Below are 17,667 nucleotides of genomic sequence, written 5' to 3' on the forward strand. Positions count from 1 at the left end.
TTAAAACTTGTTGCTTCTCAACCTAATAAGACTTTTTAACACTGCATTTAGACTCCTTCAACCTGATCCCTGCCTGCCTTTCCAGCCCTATCTTCTCACCACATCCATCCCACCTGCGCTAGCCACAGCAAGTTACTCCATAGATCCTAAACACATATTACATTTTTTTTTTTATTTTTGAGGCTCCTGGTATATGAAAAAAAAAAAAAAAAGCCCAAACAGGGTTATAAAATGTTATGTTTTCAGTGTTTGCATTTAATTAGTCAATGTTTTAAGTAGACACCCAATTACATGAATGATAATGTATAACTTCATTTGTAGATTGTATCAAAAGTCTAAATTTGAAGTCATTCATAAATTTGAGGACTACCTTATGGTCCTGAGTTTCCTACAATAGAACCTACTAGTTCATGCCTTTACTTCTTGCCTTTTGATATGCTATTTCCTTGGTCTAGTTTGTCCTTTTATTGTTTGATAAAATTCCTTTTTAAGTCATGGCTTATATGGCAGTTCCCCAGGTTGTTATTTCCTCCTTCCAGTTGTCATACTACTTTGGATATATCTTTGTTAAAAATATTATTAATAGCTATCTTTTAATAAATGCTCTATGAAATATATTACATGGATTATTTTATTTCATTCTCAGGTAAACCTATGGTATAGCTAATTTTTGTGACCCTCATTTTACCAATGGGAAACCCATTGGTTTCTGCATTCTTTAAGGGAAGGAGTCAGAGGGATGTGGGCTGGAATTTTTCTCCATCACTTTCCTCATCTGTAAAATGGGGTTCATAATATTTTCTCTCAAGGCTGTGAGTATTAAATGAAATAATATATGTACATGATTGATTACAAAAATATTAAAAAGAATGTTGGGGAAGAAGATACATATAAAAACTTTAGCCCTTAAAATATATATAACCCTTAAAATTCCTGGCTTAAATCTTATGAGGATGATAAGTGGAGTGAAAATACATTTGTATAGCGTTAAAATACAGTGTATAACGTATTACTTGATCTTGATACATTGCAGGGAATATTTTATATCATAAAACAAAAATATTGCATAAACTCTAAATTTAAGTTGTATAGTACAGGCAGCAAGTGTTAAGGATCAGTAGAAAGGGAAAAGGTGTTAAGCTTTTATCTAATGAGCAGGATGTCAAGGGAATGAATTTAGGTCAGAATGGTTTAAGGAAAGAAGCTCAAAATTCTTTGGTTTCTCAGTTTGGTCCAGGGCTGCAGCCACTTAAGATGAAGGGGGATCAGTGTATGGCCTGAAAAACCTATAAACCAAAGATTCAACTGTTATCAGGTTGGGATACTTATAAACCTGGGGCTATTTGAAGCTAAAGACTAAACACAGACAGTCTTCCTGGAGCATCTATTTTAACTTAGTCAATTTCTTTTTTAGTAAAAACAAATGTGCACATAAAAAATATGGCATGCCTAATAATTCATTAAACTTTTCTTTTACCTGCTTATTTCCTATATAGTAAATTTTAGTGTTCTCATGACTGTTTTGTTTTGTCTTGTTTTGTTTCATTAGTGTTAACTAATGAAATCCCAATGGTCAGTCTTGATATTACAGGCCTTTACAATTTCTGGTGAAAGAAACCAGAAATATTAGGAGAATATATTTCCCTTCTCCCCATAGCTGCAGAAAAGCAGAGTTTCTTATGCATCATAAACCTGCTTCTGATATGGTGGTAGATTGAAAACTTTCATAGGAATATCACTCCAATATGGTGACTAGGTGAAATTGAACTGAAATGGTTTTATATTCTGTTGGTAAAGGTGACTTATAAGACAACCATCTATCAGAGATTGCTATATTCTAAGAAATGTTATTGATAGCCTTAAAAGTTTACTAGTATGATTGTCTTATTTAATTTGTTGTCCCGGAATTAATATTTAAATTGGTACCTTGGTTTTCTGAGAAGTAGAAATTATTATAAGATTTCTTTGTTAAGCTAGAGGAAGACTTGGAATTTTCTCATTCTCTATGTTATAAAGGTAAAATAAATTTCATGACTGTTGGATTCTATATTTGAATATAGTTTGAGAATCTTTTTCTTATTTAAATGAACACATCCATATATTATGGTCAAGAGTTCATACACTTTGAAGAAAGAACATTGCAAGGAAACATGACACTTGGGTGGGCAGCCTTGGGCTGTCATCCAGACCCCATGGGGTAATTTCCTGTTCTGTTGGGAATAGTTTGGTGGAGAAGTTTGAGAAATATTGGGTGGTTTGATTGCATGATGGAAAAGTATTTCAGTGCTTTAAAATTGATAAATTTAAAATTGGAAATTCCATCATTTTCCTTTAGAATATTATGCAGTCTTTGTTACTTACCCAAGACAAGCCATAATTTCTCTGAAACTCAGTTTTCTTATCTATATAGTAAGGAAAATTAACATGTTTCATAGAGTTGTGGGGATTAAATGAAATATTATATGTAAAAGAACTCTGAAATCCTGGATAGTGTTATATATGTGTAAGGCATTATTACAAATCTACCACAGGAAGGAGTAACATTTGGTCACATCAGTTGTACTTTGTATCACATTTTAGATTTCCCTAGAGCAGGAGATTGCTGCTGCCCATGGGGACTCAAAGATATTAAGCTAACAAGTTTCTACATTGTGTTCAGTGTTTAGAAACCTCCTAAAAATCACTTATTTTATTTTTACTTCAGTAGGAAGAAGATAATTCATATTGTCACCATCAAGGGAAATTTTAAGCTTCTTGGGTCTATTTTTGATCTCAGGTATAAGTTTTTTTATAACGTTTGGATGCAGTGCTTTTTCAATATAATAAGCATATGATTAAGTTTTATATTAAACTTTTTAAAGCATAATTTTAAAGCATCAGTAACCTTTACATAGCCGTTGTTTTATGAACAATACCTCAAAGCTTGAAACTAAAAGGCAAAGAATCATCAATATCTTATTGATGCTCAGTCTTGAAATTATAGGCCCTTAGTTTTTGGTGAAACAAATTGCAGAACAGAAAGTCAAAATTTTAAGCATTAGAAAACACTGTCTTTACTGAAGAGAATGTTAGCAACTCAGAATCAATGAATACTTTATTTGCTTTGAAAGTGCTCATAAGCACTTGAATATTGAGAAACTAGTCAACATTGTAAAGGAAAAGTAAATATTTTTGGCCTTATTCTTCCTTGACTTAGAAGGGTTTCATTTACAGAATCTAATTGACCACTGGCGTGGGGGTGTGGAAGAGGTGCCTCACGGGGGTGGAGAGGCCCGCACCAAACCAAGGCGAAAGGCTTTAATGTACAAGTTGGGAAAGGTCAGCACAGTACAAATAAAACGGTTTTGGCAGGGTTCCGAAGTCAAGTAAAAGTACCTTCAAATTTTGTTGGCTTCAAACTACATATAGTTTTGTCAATCCTCAGTCATGATATAATGCACCTACAGCGCTTAGCACAGTGTCAGGCGCTAAATAAGTAGCTATGGAAAGAGGCGTTATAGTAAGAGGTAACTTGAAACATAAGCTAAAATGAAGGGCATGTTTGTATTCGGAAGGGACCTCTTAAAATGCAAATACCAAGCGTGCAAAAACACTTTATAAATCGCTTTTACCAAAGTTATATCCATTTAAAGGAAAGGTCTAAAATACATATTACAAAAAAGGGGAAAGGGAAAAGTACAAGGGAAGATTAGCATAAGAAGCTTCTGCCCCCGTAAATAGGATTGAATTCTAGCCAATGAGATCACTAATCTAAAACTTCCTCGTTTGAGGCCCAATCAAGACGAGACTATGTCTATAAATAAGACTGCCTACCCCTACTCTCCCAAAACTAGTGAGCAGTTATGGCTCGTACTAAGCAGACTGCTCGTAAGTCGACTGGGGGCAAAGCTCCGCGAAAACAGTTGGCCACCAAGGCGGCTCGTAAGAGTGCGCCAGCTACGGGCGGCGTGAAGAAGCCGCACCGCTACCGGCCTGGTACCGTGGCCCTGCGGGAAATCCGGCGCTACCAGAAGTCTACCGAACTGCTGATCCGCAAGCTGCCGTTCCAGCGGCTGGTGCGCGAAATCGCGCAGGATTTCAAGACGGATCTCCGCTTCCAGAGTTCCGCTGTGATGGCGCTGCAGGAGGCGAGCGAGGCCTACCTGGTGGGGCTGTTTGAGGACACGAACCTGTGCGCTATCCACGCCAAGCGCGTGACTATTATGCCTAAGGACATCCAGCTGGCCCGGCGCATCCGCGGGGAGAGGGCTTAAGATATGCGTTCTTAAGCAGGTTACCTAAAGGCTCTTTTCAGAGCCACCCATAGTCTCATCAAGAGTAGCTGTACCAGCTTTTAGGCTGATTAGGGCGTGGAGGAATCAGGAATACGTGGCCGCTCGCGTGGTGTGTGATGAAGTCAGGCAGATAAACGCTAAAGGGAGTAGTGGAGAGAGGTCAAGATAGTTCTGGCCAAAACGGTTTTTATATAACCGTTTGCTTTTAAAATCCAGGTGGCCAATTCTCCCAGTAGAAACTTCACCAAAGGATCGAATGTGCTGTAGCGGTCTGTAACATTCTGTAATGGATTAACACCACTGTGAACACAGAATAATCCTGGTAAAAAGCTATCCTTGTAATTCTCTTGGGATGGGAATTTGACTTTTCAACTCGATTCTAGTACTAAGCCAGGTGTTAGGTAAAATCTGGAAGCTCCAAGTAGTTAAACCTGATCTGATTTTAACTGAACGGGGGCAAGGGAGATGGCGCCGGGCCCGAGATGTGTAAAATCCAGAGCACAGGGTGGGGATGGAGGCAGATTTTTTGAAAACATCATTAAACCTTTTCTTGTTCGCGTTTGAAAATTGCGTAAATCTTGCTTCTAGTTTAATATTTTTCTCATTGCATTAATACAGGCAGTGCAAACCAGAATGAGAATTTAAGAGGGGTGGGGGGGAATAAATACCTGGCGCTTACAAAAGTGTGGACTGAGCTATTCGTGCCCACTCCCTCGCCACAAAAAATAATTTTTAAAAGCCAAAAACTTCACAAAGCATAGAGGAGTAAAAATAAGAGAAAATTAACGTCTTAGCTGGCGTCTCAGACTTTTGTCCATACATAAGGCTACAATTAAAAGTGAAAACTCAAAGACGCGCTCCACGTAATTTACTGATTAATATGAAATGGGACATTTTGATTGGCTAACAATCTTTTGTTTTAATGACCACTAAGGAAGGGACACCAGACTCCTATTATTTACATGGACTCCACCCCTCTATGACGACACTATTGTAAATCAACCAGTAAAAATGCAGCACTGAGTGGGTCCTTATTTGCATAGGGGCTCTATAAGTAACGCGGACCCAGAGCGTTTTATCGTAATCGGTGGTGTTTCTCTTTGTGTGGTCTCGCTCTTCTCGCAGAAATGCCAGATCCAGCAAAGTCTGCTCCTGCTCCTAAAAAAGGCTCGAAAAAGGCTGTTACAAAGGTCCAGAAAAAAGATGGTAAGAAGCGCAAGCGCAGCCGCAAAGAGAGCTATTCCGTCTACGTGTACAAGGTGTTGAAGCAAGTCCATCCTGATACGGGTATTTCTTCTAAGGCCATGGGCATCATGAATTCATTCGTCAATGATATTTTTGAGCGCATCGCTGGGGAAGCCTCTCGCTTGGCACACTACAACAAACGTTCAACCATCACATCTCGCGAGATTCAGACCGCCGTGCGTCTGCTGCTGCCCGGCGAACTGGCCAAGCATGCCGTGTCGGAGGGCACCAAAGCGGTCACCAAGTACACCAGTTCGAAGTAAGGGCAAGTAAGAGATGCAATAGGTCAGCTACTTTATCCCAAAGGCTCTTTTCAGAGCCACTTAAATAATCAGAGAAAGCAGCTGTAAGCACTTGTGGGACTGGCTTAGCTTGTGTCTCATAGGGGTGAAAGTCCTGATTTAGTCACTTTCTTTTTCTCAGCTGTAGGGCGTTTTGCCCATTTTCTGTCCGGCTCCTGTTACGGCATATTTAGCAATCAAATGTATGGAGGCGTTTTTGATAGCCATGGCTTGGGGGTTGCTAATGGCATCTACTGGGGAAACTGCTAAACATCCTGCAATGAATGGGATATTGCCCTATCACAAAAGAAAACATTTCCAGGGCAAGGGCTTTGTCTTGTGCTGTGTGTCAACTTAATTTCCCTGATACCACCTCAGTGCTGTCCAAATACATTCCCAGGTGTTTCTGAAGTTTCCTAATTCGATTAGGTTGGAGGTGGGACCTGGAGAGAGTTTTTAGTGCCTTCAGGTCGTCTTGTGGGTTTTTTGTTGGTTTTTTTTCCTTAGGTTTTGGGGATTTGGTGCCTATATGTTAGACCCGCAAAAACTAACTTGCCTGGGTTGTATCAGAATCTTTGTGTCACAAATACTCTGAGAAAGGGAACCGTTTGAAGGTGAGTGGAGAGGGAATTTATGGTGTGCAGAAGGTCAGTTAACGTGAGGGATGAATTTCTGAGGGCGTCTCGGTTCAAAAACTTGCGTAAGTCAAGACTAGTCCTGACAAAGGCTGGTAGGTGGTTCTTTTACCAGTTAAATGTATCCTTAAGGCAATAAAAATCTTAGTTTACAATTCAGTTGACAGCGGGGCTTTGAAACTAAGCCATTGATAAATTTGGGGGGATTTACATGGCTATTTTGTGTTTGCCATTAACTTTACTAATAGTTTTATAACACTAGAGTTCAAATTTGCACCCAATTAAAAGTTTCCTGAAATGTGCTGTATATGATTTCTTTCACTGGGATTTAGATTGTTGATTTCTCTCTTGCAATGACCACCAGACAAGAGGCCAGAGAAAAATGACTCAACTGAGAATTGAAATTTCCCAGTGAAAGTAAATAAATCATATACAGTGTGTTTTGTGGTTAAATATATATATATATACTCAGTAAGTGAGAAAGCCAGAATGGTCTTGTTTTCTCCCAGTCTGGCGATCTGAGAGTCTGTCCCGTCTTCCAGCCTAGGATTCTCAAGTCCAGGGGCATTCTTCCTGAAAACTAGGGACTATGCCTTTTACTGTCTTTTGAAGTTAAGCATTGTCAGCTGGCTCACGTACTCAAAAATTATCATTCATTACCCACTGACAAAAGGATTAAGTTCCAGCTCCTTATCCTGAAAGTAAAGGCCTTCCACCATCTAGCCAAAACTTAATTTCTTCAATTACTCATTTTCCTCAGTCTTCCAGCTTAGCCAAAATGTTCTATTCACTGTCCTATAAGGCATCTTAAGGTTCCCGTCCTCTGTGCTTTTGTTTATATTGGTCTCCTGAGTCTCGGTACTCCCATTCATTCTCTTGATTACTCAAAGCCTATCATCCTGGCAATTGTTTAAACTCTTGCTCAAGTCTTACTCCATGAAGCTTTTCCATCCCATGCCAGTTTACGAGAAAGTCTTTCTCCTTTTAACCCTTAAGGTCTTGTTCCCTGCACAAATTTTTGTGATGTATTTAGCTTTGTTCCTCATCTCTTAACTCTTTACTTGTTTTTATATTGTGTTTATCTTCTACTTGAGGGCAGGGTTTATTTTTTCATTTTTCTTGTTATTTTCCACAGAGCCTGTTCCAGTGCCTACTATAAAACAGCTTCTCAGTGGAAATTTGTTGCTTGATTGTCCAGACCTTAGAACACAAGAAAATTGATCTGGGGTGTTAAGTTCAAGCACTCCAGCAAGCTCTATATCCTAATATTTTCTCTTTTGCACCATGATCTCATTTTTATTTGAGAAAATGGATATCTACATATAGGCATATATTAAGTATTTACATTAATTTTTTGACACTGTCATTGTTTACATAGAAAAACATTTTAGGTCAATAATATTTGCATTTATGCACCGGAAAAAAATGTGAAAGGGTATACATCATAATGGTAACAGTAGTTATTTCTTAGTATTAAGATCTTTCTCTTTTTTGCTTTTATTTATATATTCTAAATTTCTTACCATAAGTACATACTAATTTTTTAATCAGAAACAAAGTAAGCAGAGGTTATTTCATAACCTAGATTTCAGCAAACCACTAGGTACCTGCAGATAACTGGGCCCATTAAAATATATGCTTCTAACTTGAGTTGCTCAGTCCCTTATAACTCTTACACAATGATTTAATGATCTCTTGTTAATGCCCAGTTAAAAAATGATAGCTTTTCTTCCAAATATTCTTCAGTCGTCTCATCACACCCCTCCAACCCAACACTTATTTTGATGTGAAAATGGATGCCATCCAGTGTTTCCTCAAATTTTTTCTTCTCTCCTCAAATACCTTTGCAAGTTAACTTTTCTCTCTTTCTTAGCTTCTGTCATCTGTCAAGAATGGTTTATATTTTTTAAAATTTTTTTGAAAGTGAATTCAAGAATTCTGTTTTTTTAACTTGGTGCTCTTCCTACCAAAATTAAGGAGATAATCCAGGAAGGAAATAAGGAGTGTGGTACATTAAATTATGTACCCCAATTTAGAAGTGTTCTTAATCTTAATCCACATTCCTGTGGTTGTGAACCCATTGTAAATAGGACCTCTTAAAGATTTATTTTTTCATTAAGGTGTGGTCTGAATCAGGTTGGATCTTAATCCTGATGACTGGAGTCCTTATAAGCAAAAAAAAAAAAAAAAAAAAAAAAATGCAGACACAGAGATAGAAAGCCATGGGGAGGAACTGGAAACAGGAATCCAACAGAACCTGACTAATGAGGCCAAGCTTCTGGGACATTATGCAGCCACCCTGAGGCATTGATGCTTTGCTTTTCTGTCCACCTGGATGCTACTTTTTTTTGTTTCCCACTTCTTCCTGAAGACTGGCTGCTAGTGATCCTGGATCCTGGATTTCTCTGTCACATGGCAAGGCACATGGTGGTGTCTGCTAGTCTCGCCATTCTCTTCCGGGTTTCATTGCTTTCAGCATCTTGCTTCAGTGGCTTTCTCCCCTAATTCTTTCTTGCTTCTTTATCTTGTGATACTCTTTTAATTGCCCTTTAATAATCATTGACCTAGTTAAAACAACTGTTACAGATTTGAAAATCCTGAGAGAGGCAAGTAAAGTACTGCACTTGACAGCTTCCCTTCAGCTAATGTATTTTTATGGCCAAACAGTGAGATTAGAGTGGAAGTCTTTCACTCTTTTTTCTTCAGTTTTATTGAGATATAGTCACATACCATATAGTCATCCACAGTGTACAATCAGTTATTCAAAGTACCATCATATTGTTGCGCATTCATCACCATAATCAATTTTTGAACATTTTCATTACTCAAAAAAAAAAAAAGAATAAAAATACAAGTAAAAAAGAACACCCAAATTTCCCATCCACCCCACCACCCACTCTCTTTTGAGATGCTAGAAAGATGTTCTGTTTCTCCAGTGTTTGCAAACAATGATGAGGACAGAGGTACATTTTTGAAGATGAAAAAAGGTTTGTGGTATTAGGATAAAGGGCTTTAAATATCAGATCCAGAGATTGTTGCAAATATAGAAATGGGCTTGGGCTGGATCAGGTCCCAATATCATCAACATGGGACCTTGGTCAAGCCATCTTTTTTCTCAAGGATTGTTGAATGGATTGTAGTATGTATGAAAACCTATAAGGATGACAGTTTACTCTTGTGTCATGATTTTTAGATAAGCACCTCATTTTTAGACTGGGTGCAACTCCTAAAGCAGATATAAAAGTAAAACTTAATACATTAGAATTTGGACACCTATAATTCAAGCAGTGAACAACAGATGGGAAATAAGTATGCAATCTCTTTGTGGGATAAAGTAGGAATTATCAAAGAACATCAGTCTTTAACAAAAGAGGAACAAGATTCTTTTGGGAAATGACTAGGTTTAATCATTGAATATACCTGTATAAAGATAATTACAATTCAAGGCAAAATATGTTAGATTCCAAAAGAGGGGTAAGAAGGAATCAGGTGAGTTGAGGAGAGTGAAAGGTTGCATCTGACTGAAGGGTTTAGGAAAGTTCCATGAGGACTGCTTACTATGTGCCAGCTGCTGTGTTAGGTGATGGGGATACAAAGATTTCCTCCTTTTCACCCCCTCTCTTACCTGCCCACCTACTGCCATCTCTGTCAAGTCCATGAGGTTGAACTGAAATTCTCTTGTCACCAATACATCAAGCATCCTCGGGGCATTTTTTAAAAGTTTTAGTTTTACCTAATTTTTTACTGTAACCTCTTTCAAGTTTTTAATCATCTGATTTGGGTGGATGGGATTCTCCATTATTCCATCTTTATTCTGTGATTAGAGAATTGTCCAGGTTGTAACCTGTTCCTTTTACTTTAATATATATCTTTTAATTTTTAAAAATTTTCCCCTAGGCTATTATTTTATGTCATTATATTAAACATCCCTGGCTGTTCCACCTTCCCGCCTACAGAGTTAAAAAAAAACAATTTAAGTCATATACTTGGCTTACAGCATCTCCAAACTGCTAGAGCTTTGTTCACCATGGTCCTACTTTTAGAGAAATTTTATTTTCTTGATCTCTTTGAGATTTCTCTTTTCTTGGGGTGTGACTATAATAGTGGTAAATGAACAAGCCTTTTAAAAGTCATTTCAAATGACTTTTAAACAGGACATTCTGTTGGCTCAAAGTATGCATAGTATCCAACCATGCCTCACCACCTCCACTGCCATCTCCCTGGTCCCAGTTACCATCATATCTCCTGTAAATTTGCAGTGGCCTTCTAACTTGTCTCTCTGCTTCTTCCCTCTCCCTTCTCTCTGTGTTTTTCACAAGGCAGCTAGAGTGTTTTTGAAACATAAGTCACGTCATGTCACTCCTGTACCCTCCTCCCCAAGTGAAACCCTTCAATGGCTTCCATGTTTTCTAAAGGCCCATATCCTTACAATGGACTCCATCTACCCTTCTGGCCTTATCTTTTACCACTCTCTCTCTTGCTGCACCATTTCAGCTCCTTGCTCTTTCTTGAATACACCAAGGCCCTCCTATCTAATGACGTTTGCAGTTGCTATTTCCTACTCTGGAAAAGGGCCCCCAACCCCACCCCCCACCCCCATTGAATATCTGCATGGCCGGCTTCCACATTTCTTTTAGTTTTCTACTCAAAAGTCACCTTACCACCTGTTCTAGTTTGCTAATGCTGCCGGAATGCAAAACACCAGAAATGGATTGGCTTTTATAAAAGGGGATTTATTTGGTTACACAGTGTATTAGTTAGGGTTCTCTAGGGAAACAGAATCAATGAGAGATATCTATGAATATAAGATTTATAAAAGTGTCTCATGCAACTGTGGGTATGCACAAGTCCAAATTCCATAGGGCAGGCAGCAAACTAGCAACTCCAATGAAGATGTTCGATGAACGCCTCAGGAAACGAACTGGCAACTTCGACAAACTCCTCAGGAAACACTTCACTGGGCAGCCGAAGAAGTAGTGCAGGTCCTCTATCTGTCTCGCTTAAAAGTCTTCAACTGATTGATTGAATTAAATCCAGCCAACTGCATTCTCTCATTGTGGAAGATACGCCCTTCATTGATATCATCAGTCACAGCTGCAGCCAATTGACTGATGGTTTAATAAACCAGCCTGTTGGTTTATTAACCAGCCGCAAATGTCCTCACAGCAACGGTTAGGCCAGTGCTTGCTTGACCAGACAGCTGGGTACCATCCCCTGGCCAAGTTGACATATGAACCTAACCATCACACACAGTTACAGTCTTAAGGCCATAAAGTGTCCAAGGTAAGTCATCAACAATCAGGTTCCTTCACTGGAGGGTGGCCAATGGTGTCTGGAAAACCTCTGTTAGCTGGGAAGGCACGTGGCTGATGTCTGCTCCAGAGTTCTGGTTTCAAAATGGCTTTCTCCCAAGATGTTCCTCTCTAGGCTGCAGTTCCTCAAAAATGTTACTCTTAGTTGCTCTTGGGGTGTTTGTCTTCTCTTAGCTTCTCTGGAGCAAGAGTGCTTTCAATGGCCATCTTCAAACTGTCTCTCATCTGCAGCTACTCTCTCAGCTTCTGTGCATTCTTCAAAGTGTCCCTCTTGGCTGTGTCAAGCTCATTCCTTCTGTCTGAGCTTATGTATTGCTCCAGTAAACTAATCAAGGCCCATGCGGAATGGGTGGGGCCACACATCCATGGAAATTATTCAGTCAGAGTCATCACCCATAGTTGGGTGGGGCACATCTCCATGGAAACACTCAAAGAATCACAATCTAATCAAAACTGATAGTCTGCCCACACAAGATTACATCAAAGATAATGGCATTTTGGGGGATGTAATACATTCAAAACAGCACATTCCACAACCTGGACCCCAAAATGATGTGATCTTTCCATATACAAAATACATTCATCCCACAACAATATCACAGAAACTTAAATCATTTTAGTAACAATAGTTAAGGACAAGATCCCATCAAAATCAGTTACAGGAGTGGTCTGTCCAAAAGCAAAATTCCCTTCAGGCTCTGTACCTGTGAAACTTAGAACAAGTTATATGCTTCCTATATACAAAGGAGGGACAATCATAGGATAAACATTCCCATTGCCATAAGGAGAAAGAGTAAGGAAAGCAGGGTTTAAGGGACCAAAACAGTTCCTAAAACTGCAAGACAAACTCCATTAGATTTCAAAGTCTGAGAGTCATTTACGGAATGACATTGCATCCTTGGGGCCTGAGAGAGCAGGAGTCTAACCCTTCCTAAGGGCCTTTGCAGCAGCCCTTTCTTCTCCAAAAGCTGGGGTGAGTATTCCAACATATCCACACATTGGGGAGACCACCTTCTCAGCACCACCTTCCTCAAACATCGGGGCAGCACCCAGATTCCCTTCCATCTCCGGGGCACACCCTCATCCCTTTCAGAACAGTGGGTGGTGGCCAGGCCCTCCCCAGTCCCCTGGGAATATGCTCCACCCTTTTTGAGTCCTGAGATGGCAACACCTTTCCTGAACATGGAGGTGGAAGGCCCACCCTTGACCTCTGGGGCAAACTCACCCTTTCCATGTGTGTGGTCCACTCTGTTCTCCCAGCCTGAGACCTCTTGACCCCAGACTTCAACCTCCATGGCTCTGTCTTTGAAGAAATTTTTCCATCAATTTGTTCCTTGTCTGTCTCCTCCAGTCCCTACCAGCAGTGGCTCTGTCTGTAAAGAGCTCGCAAAAATTCTGTTGGCTTCACATGAAGCACACAGGGGTCAAAGCTGTTAGACAATAGGACTTTCCACAAATCCTTTCCGCTTAACTCCTTCTCCAATCTGAAATGGCGGCTGGGTCCCTTGTTTGCTTACATTCTCATGCTAAGCTGTAGCTTCTAGGGTTTCACCCCTTGGAAGCCCAGAGTTTTTCAGGCCATCAATTTCTGATTTCTTTGAAACCAAGAGTTCATTTATCAGCTTTTCTCTGTCTTCTCACATTTTCCTATAAGCTGCAAGTAAAAGCCAGGCTACTACTTCTATATTTTGCTTGGAGATCTCATCAGCTAAATATTCCAGATTGTCACTTTCAAATTCTGCCTTCCATCCAACACCAGGACTCAATTTTGCCAAATTCTCTACCACTTTAAAACAAGGATCACCTTCCTTCCAGTTTGCAATGACACTTTCATCATTCTGTTCAAGGCCTCATCAGAAGTATCTTTACAGTCCATATTTCCACAGTCTCTTCAAAGCAGTCTAGGCCTTTCCATCAAGCTGCTCACAGTTCTTCCACAGTCTTCCCCTTATCCATTTAAAAAGCCATGCCAACATGTTAGGTATTTGCAAACTCAGCAGCACCCCACTTCTGGTACCAAAATCTGTTCTAGTTTGCTAATGCTGCCGGAATGCAAAACACCAGAGATGGATTGGCTTCTATAAAATGGGATTTATTTGGTTACAAAGTTACAGTCTTAAGGCCATAAAGTTTCCAAGGTAAGTCATCAACAATCAGGTGCCTTCACCAGAGGATGGCCAATGGTGTCCGGAAAACCTCTGTTAGCTGGGAAGGCACATGGCTGATGTCTGCTCCAGAGTTCTGGTTTCAAAATGGCTTTTTCCAGGATGTTCCTCTCTAGGCTGCAGTTCCTCAAAAATGTTACTCTTAGTAGCTCTTGGGGTGTTTGTCTTCTCTTAGCTTCTCTGGAGCAAGAGTCTGCTTTCAACATCAGTATTCAAACTGTCTCTCATCTGCAGCTACTCTCTTAGCTTCTGTGCATTCTTCAAAGTGTTCCTCTTGGCTGTGTCAAGCTCACTTCTTCTGTCTGAGCTTATATATTGCTCCATGCGGAATGGGCAGGGCCACACCTCCATGGAAATTATTCAATCAGAGTCATCACCCACAGTTGAGTGGGGCGCATCTCCATGGAAAAGAATTACAATCTAATCAAAACTGATAGTCTGCCCACACAAGATTACATCAAAGATAATGGCATTTTGGGGACATAACATGTTCAAACTGGCACACCACCTTATCATTGAGACCTTCCCTGACCACCTTATGTAAGACAGCAAGCCCATCTCCACACCCACCCACCCCCACTCCTTAACTCTATTCCTTGCTTAATTTTCCTACATATACCATCCAAATACTAAAATATTTTTTGCTTGTTTGTTTATTGTATACTTGTATATTTATCAAAACTGTTCTTCTCTGCTTAGTTTAATTCTCTGCTTCCTGGGTTCATGGTTTTTCAGTTAAAAGCTAATTTTCAGCTTCTCTTGCATGTGGATGTGTCCATGAGACCAAATTCTAGGCCAATGAGATGTGAGTGGAAGTGCTATGTGTTAATTCTAGTTTGTGCCTTTAAAAGGAATAGGTATGTCCTGCTATTACCCTTTCACCTTATTCACTGGTTGCAGTGCAGACATGATGGCAGAAACAAGGACTTCTGCCTTGGACCTAAGACAAAAGCCATGAAATAATGATGGTAGAGCTACCCTACTAGCCCTGGAATGTTATATGAGAGATATATAAACTTATATCTTGTTTAAGCCACTGGTTTTTTACAATAATTTAGACTGTACTCAGACAAATACATTTTCTCTCCTGCCTCTTACATCCTTGAATAAATCCTATAAAGGCAGGTTCTTTGTTTTGTTCATTGCTCTATCTCAATTATCTAAAATTATACCTGGAATATGGTAGACACTTACTAAATATTTATGATATGAATGGATCGGTGAAGAAGGGAGTAGTAGTTGAGAAAAAGGGAAATGGGGTTGTATTTATGAGGCAAATCTCCAAGAGTTGGGTTGAACAAGAAATTATTGAGTTTGAAATCTTTTGCCCTCTGAAAGGGAAACTGCATACCACAGATGAGTATCTAGGTAAAGTTGTAACCATGGTCCACAAATCAATTTAGAAGCCTCATAGTGTAAGTCCTTGGGTAGTCAAGGACCCTTACTTAACTGTGTGAGGGGCAGAGTAGATTTTAACTATCAGAATCTCCTAAAGGGATTGTAATGGGTCAGAATTGGAAGGAACCTTGGAGATCAATTTTTATAATCCCTTAATTTTACGGAAGACAACTACGAGGCCCAAATAAATTAAGAGAAATCCCAATGGTCGGTCAATTTAGCACAACATTTGGCACCTGATAATTATTTAAGTTATCTTAGGTTGGGTATAACTGATTGCTTATCACCATTATCAAGGCAAATACAATCGAATTCACCTTGATTCTGCCAAGATCTCCTTCTATGGATCACAGAAGAGTCAGGAGAAGGAGGAACCCATGTAACCATAGCTCCTATATGTTCAAATATCATGTTCAAGGCAGCTCAGAGCAACAGAGGTTGAAGATCATTCTTAAGATAATAAACTCAGAGCAGTAACCACAACAACAGTGATTCTGGCTCTTTCCACCTTGCCCATTTCTCTTCTTAGCACTGTAATAGAGTATGCACATGCTGAGAAGACAGTACATTGCAGTGGTGATAAACATCAGTTTTAAGTTCCAGCTTCCATACCTAAGAGCTTGTATGACCTTGGAGGTTTTTTCACTCATCTGAACCTCAATTTCTTGAGAAATAATGGAATCTACTTCTAGGCTTGAAATGAGGATTAAATGAGGTAGTATACTTAAAGCTTTTAGTACAGTGGTTGGATCATGGTAAATACCTGAACAGTGTTTGCTCCCATCATTATAATGTTTTGGAAGGCACTCTTACGAGCACCACTATACCTCTGCAGCACATTGCCTTTCCCAAAAAGTGGGGCTTTAATGAATTTCTTGTGTCTTGAATGTCATCTCCCTAAGCATCTCACATAGGAGCCATAAGACCTTCTTTAATCTGAAAAATACCATACAAGAAGGCAATTCCACAAGTTGATTGTAGGGCCTCTGATTCTGTACAACCTTCAAGTATGTGTTCTGAGGTCCAACAGGAAAAAAATCTAATAGGAAACAAAAGATCTTATGTGTATTGTCTGTTACTAATGATCTATAAAGGCCTATGTAATCTTTGGCAAATATCTTCTTTTTTTAAAAAATCAGATGATGTTTTCAATACTTCAATGTTTTCAGAAAGAATGAAATGCTTTTAGTAAATAATTATTTCCTATTTCTAATTTCTGAGTTAGAAGCCCTGAATTTTGAGGATTTAACACTAGAGCAAATTATCTAGGACACAGAAAACAGCACATCGTGTACCCGAAAGGATTATGTGCAAATAGTTTGGGAAATGTTTTAAATAGAAATTGAAAATGGGCTTGGTGGAGTCAGGTTAATGACTTCTAAGTTGATCATTTCTGTCTGTTAAATTGTTTCATGTTTTTCCTCTCAATATTTTCAAGATGAAGATCCTGTTCCTGCCCCCTATTCAGGAACCAAAGTTTCCCCAAGAATACAAGGAAGACTTTTTCTTATTCAAACTTCAGTTCAAAAAGTGGCAAACCAGGTAACAAAGAGTTCCAAGACCTCAAGATTTCTTTCCTTAATCCAAGAACTCATTGCATAATAGATGACATATTTCAGGTAGTTGTACTTAGAAAGGGCTTAAGAATCAGGATCTCACTGTCAACCAATCCAAGAAACTTTGCTTTAGATGTCCAAAGCCAGAAAATGACAGCAAAGAAATAGAACTACTAGAGCTTGAGCAGTTCCTTAGTACTTTGCCTTGGAGGGAGAAAACCTGGATGCTGGTCCACTGTCCTAAGGATGGTAAAGATAGTGACTTGGGATTGGTTGAATATTTAGAGAGAAAGCGGGAAGTAGGGAGGGTGGAGATCTAGGGACTGGAACAACACCAGCTTTCCAGAATGTGCCAGTTTGGATGTATTATGTCCCCCAAAACACCATGTTCTGTGATGCAATCTTGTGGGGGCAGACATATTTAGTTTTGATTAGGTTGGAACCTTTGGATTGGGTAGTTTCCATGGAGATGTGACTCAATCAACTGTGGGCAAGACCTTTTATTAAATAATTTCCATGGAGGTGTGGGCCCCGCCCATTCAGGATGAGTCTTAATTAAATCACTAAAGCTATATAAAGGAGCTGACAAGCAGAAGGAACTCAGTGCTGCAGCTGAAAGACACATTTTGATGATGGCCATTGGAAAATGACACTGACATTTTGGAGAACACCATTTTGAAACGCAACCTGGGAGCAAGCAGATGCCAACCACGTGCCTTCCCAGCTAACAGGTTTTCAGACATCATCAGCCATCCTTCAGTGATATTGATGCCTTACCTTGGACACTTTATAGCCTTAAGA

The 17,667-nt window shown here is 39.4% G+C and overlaps 2 protein-coding genes across 3 annotated transcripts in view; both read left to right on the plus strand.

The window, feature by feature from the left end:
* LOC119513086 (histone H3.v1-like) overlaps positions 1–4,382 on the plus strand; it is a 44,708-nt gene extending 40,326 nt beyond the window's left edge. The window contains 1 exon segment of the mRNA XM_037807958.1: positions 3,841–4,382. Within this exon segment, the coding sequence (XP_037663886.1) occupies positions 3,841–4,253 (413 nt within the window). The 3' untranslated portion in view covers positions 4,254–4,382.
* An 881-nt stretch (positions 4,383–5,263) lies between these two features.
* The window catches only part of LOC119526752 (histone H2B type 2-F), a 52,506-nt gene continuing 40,102 nt past the window's right edge, over positions 5,264–17,667 (plus strand). The window contains exons 1-2 of one of the 2 annotated variants that reach the window (XM_037826144.1): positions 5,264–5,778; positions 16,749–17,301. In XM_037826144.1, the coding sequence (XP_037682072.1) occupies positions 5,402–5,778; positions 16,749–16,752 (381 nt within the window). In that variant the 5' untranslated portion in view covers positions 5,264–5,401 and the 3' untranslated portion in view covers positions 16,753–17,301. Of the gene's footprint in view, positions 5,779–16,748; positions 17,302–17,667 lie in introns of those variants that run through there. The other variant, XM_037826143.1, reaches the window with a different exon arrangement.

The sequence above is a fragment of the Choloepus didactylus genome, chromosome 2 (genome assembly GCF_015220235.1).
Source record: "Choloepus didactylus isolate mChoDid1 chromosome 2, mChoDid1.pri, whole genome shotgun sequence".
Classification (NCBI taxonomy): domain Eukaryota; kingdom Metazoa; phylum Chordata; class Mammalia; order Pilosa; family Megalonychidae; genus Choloepus; species Choloepus didactylus.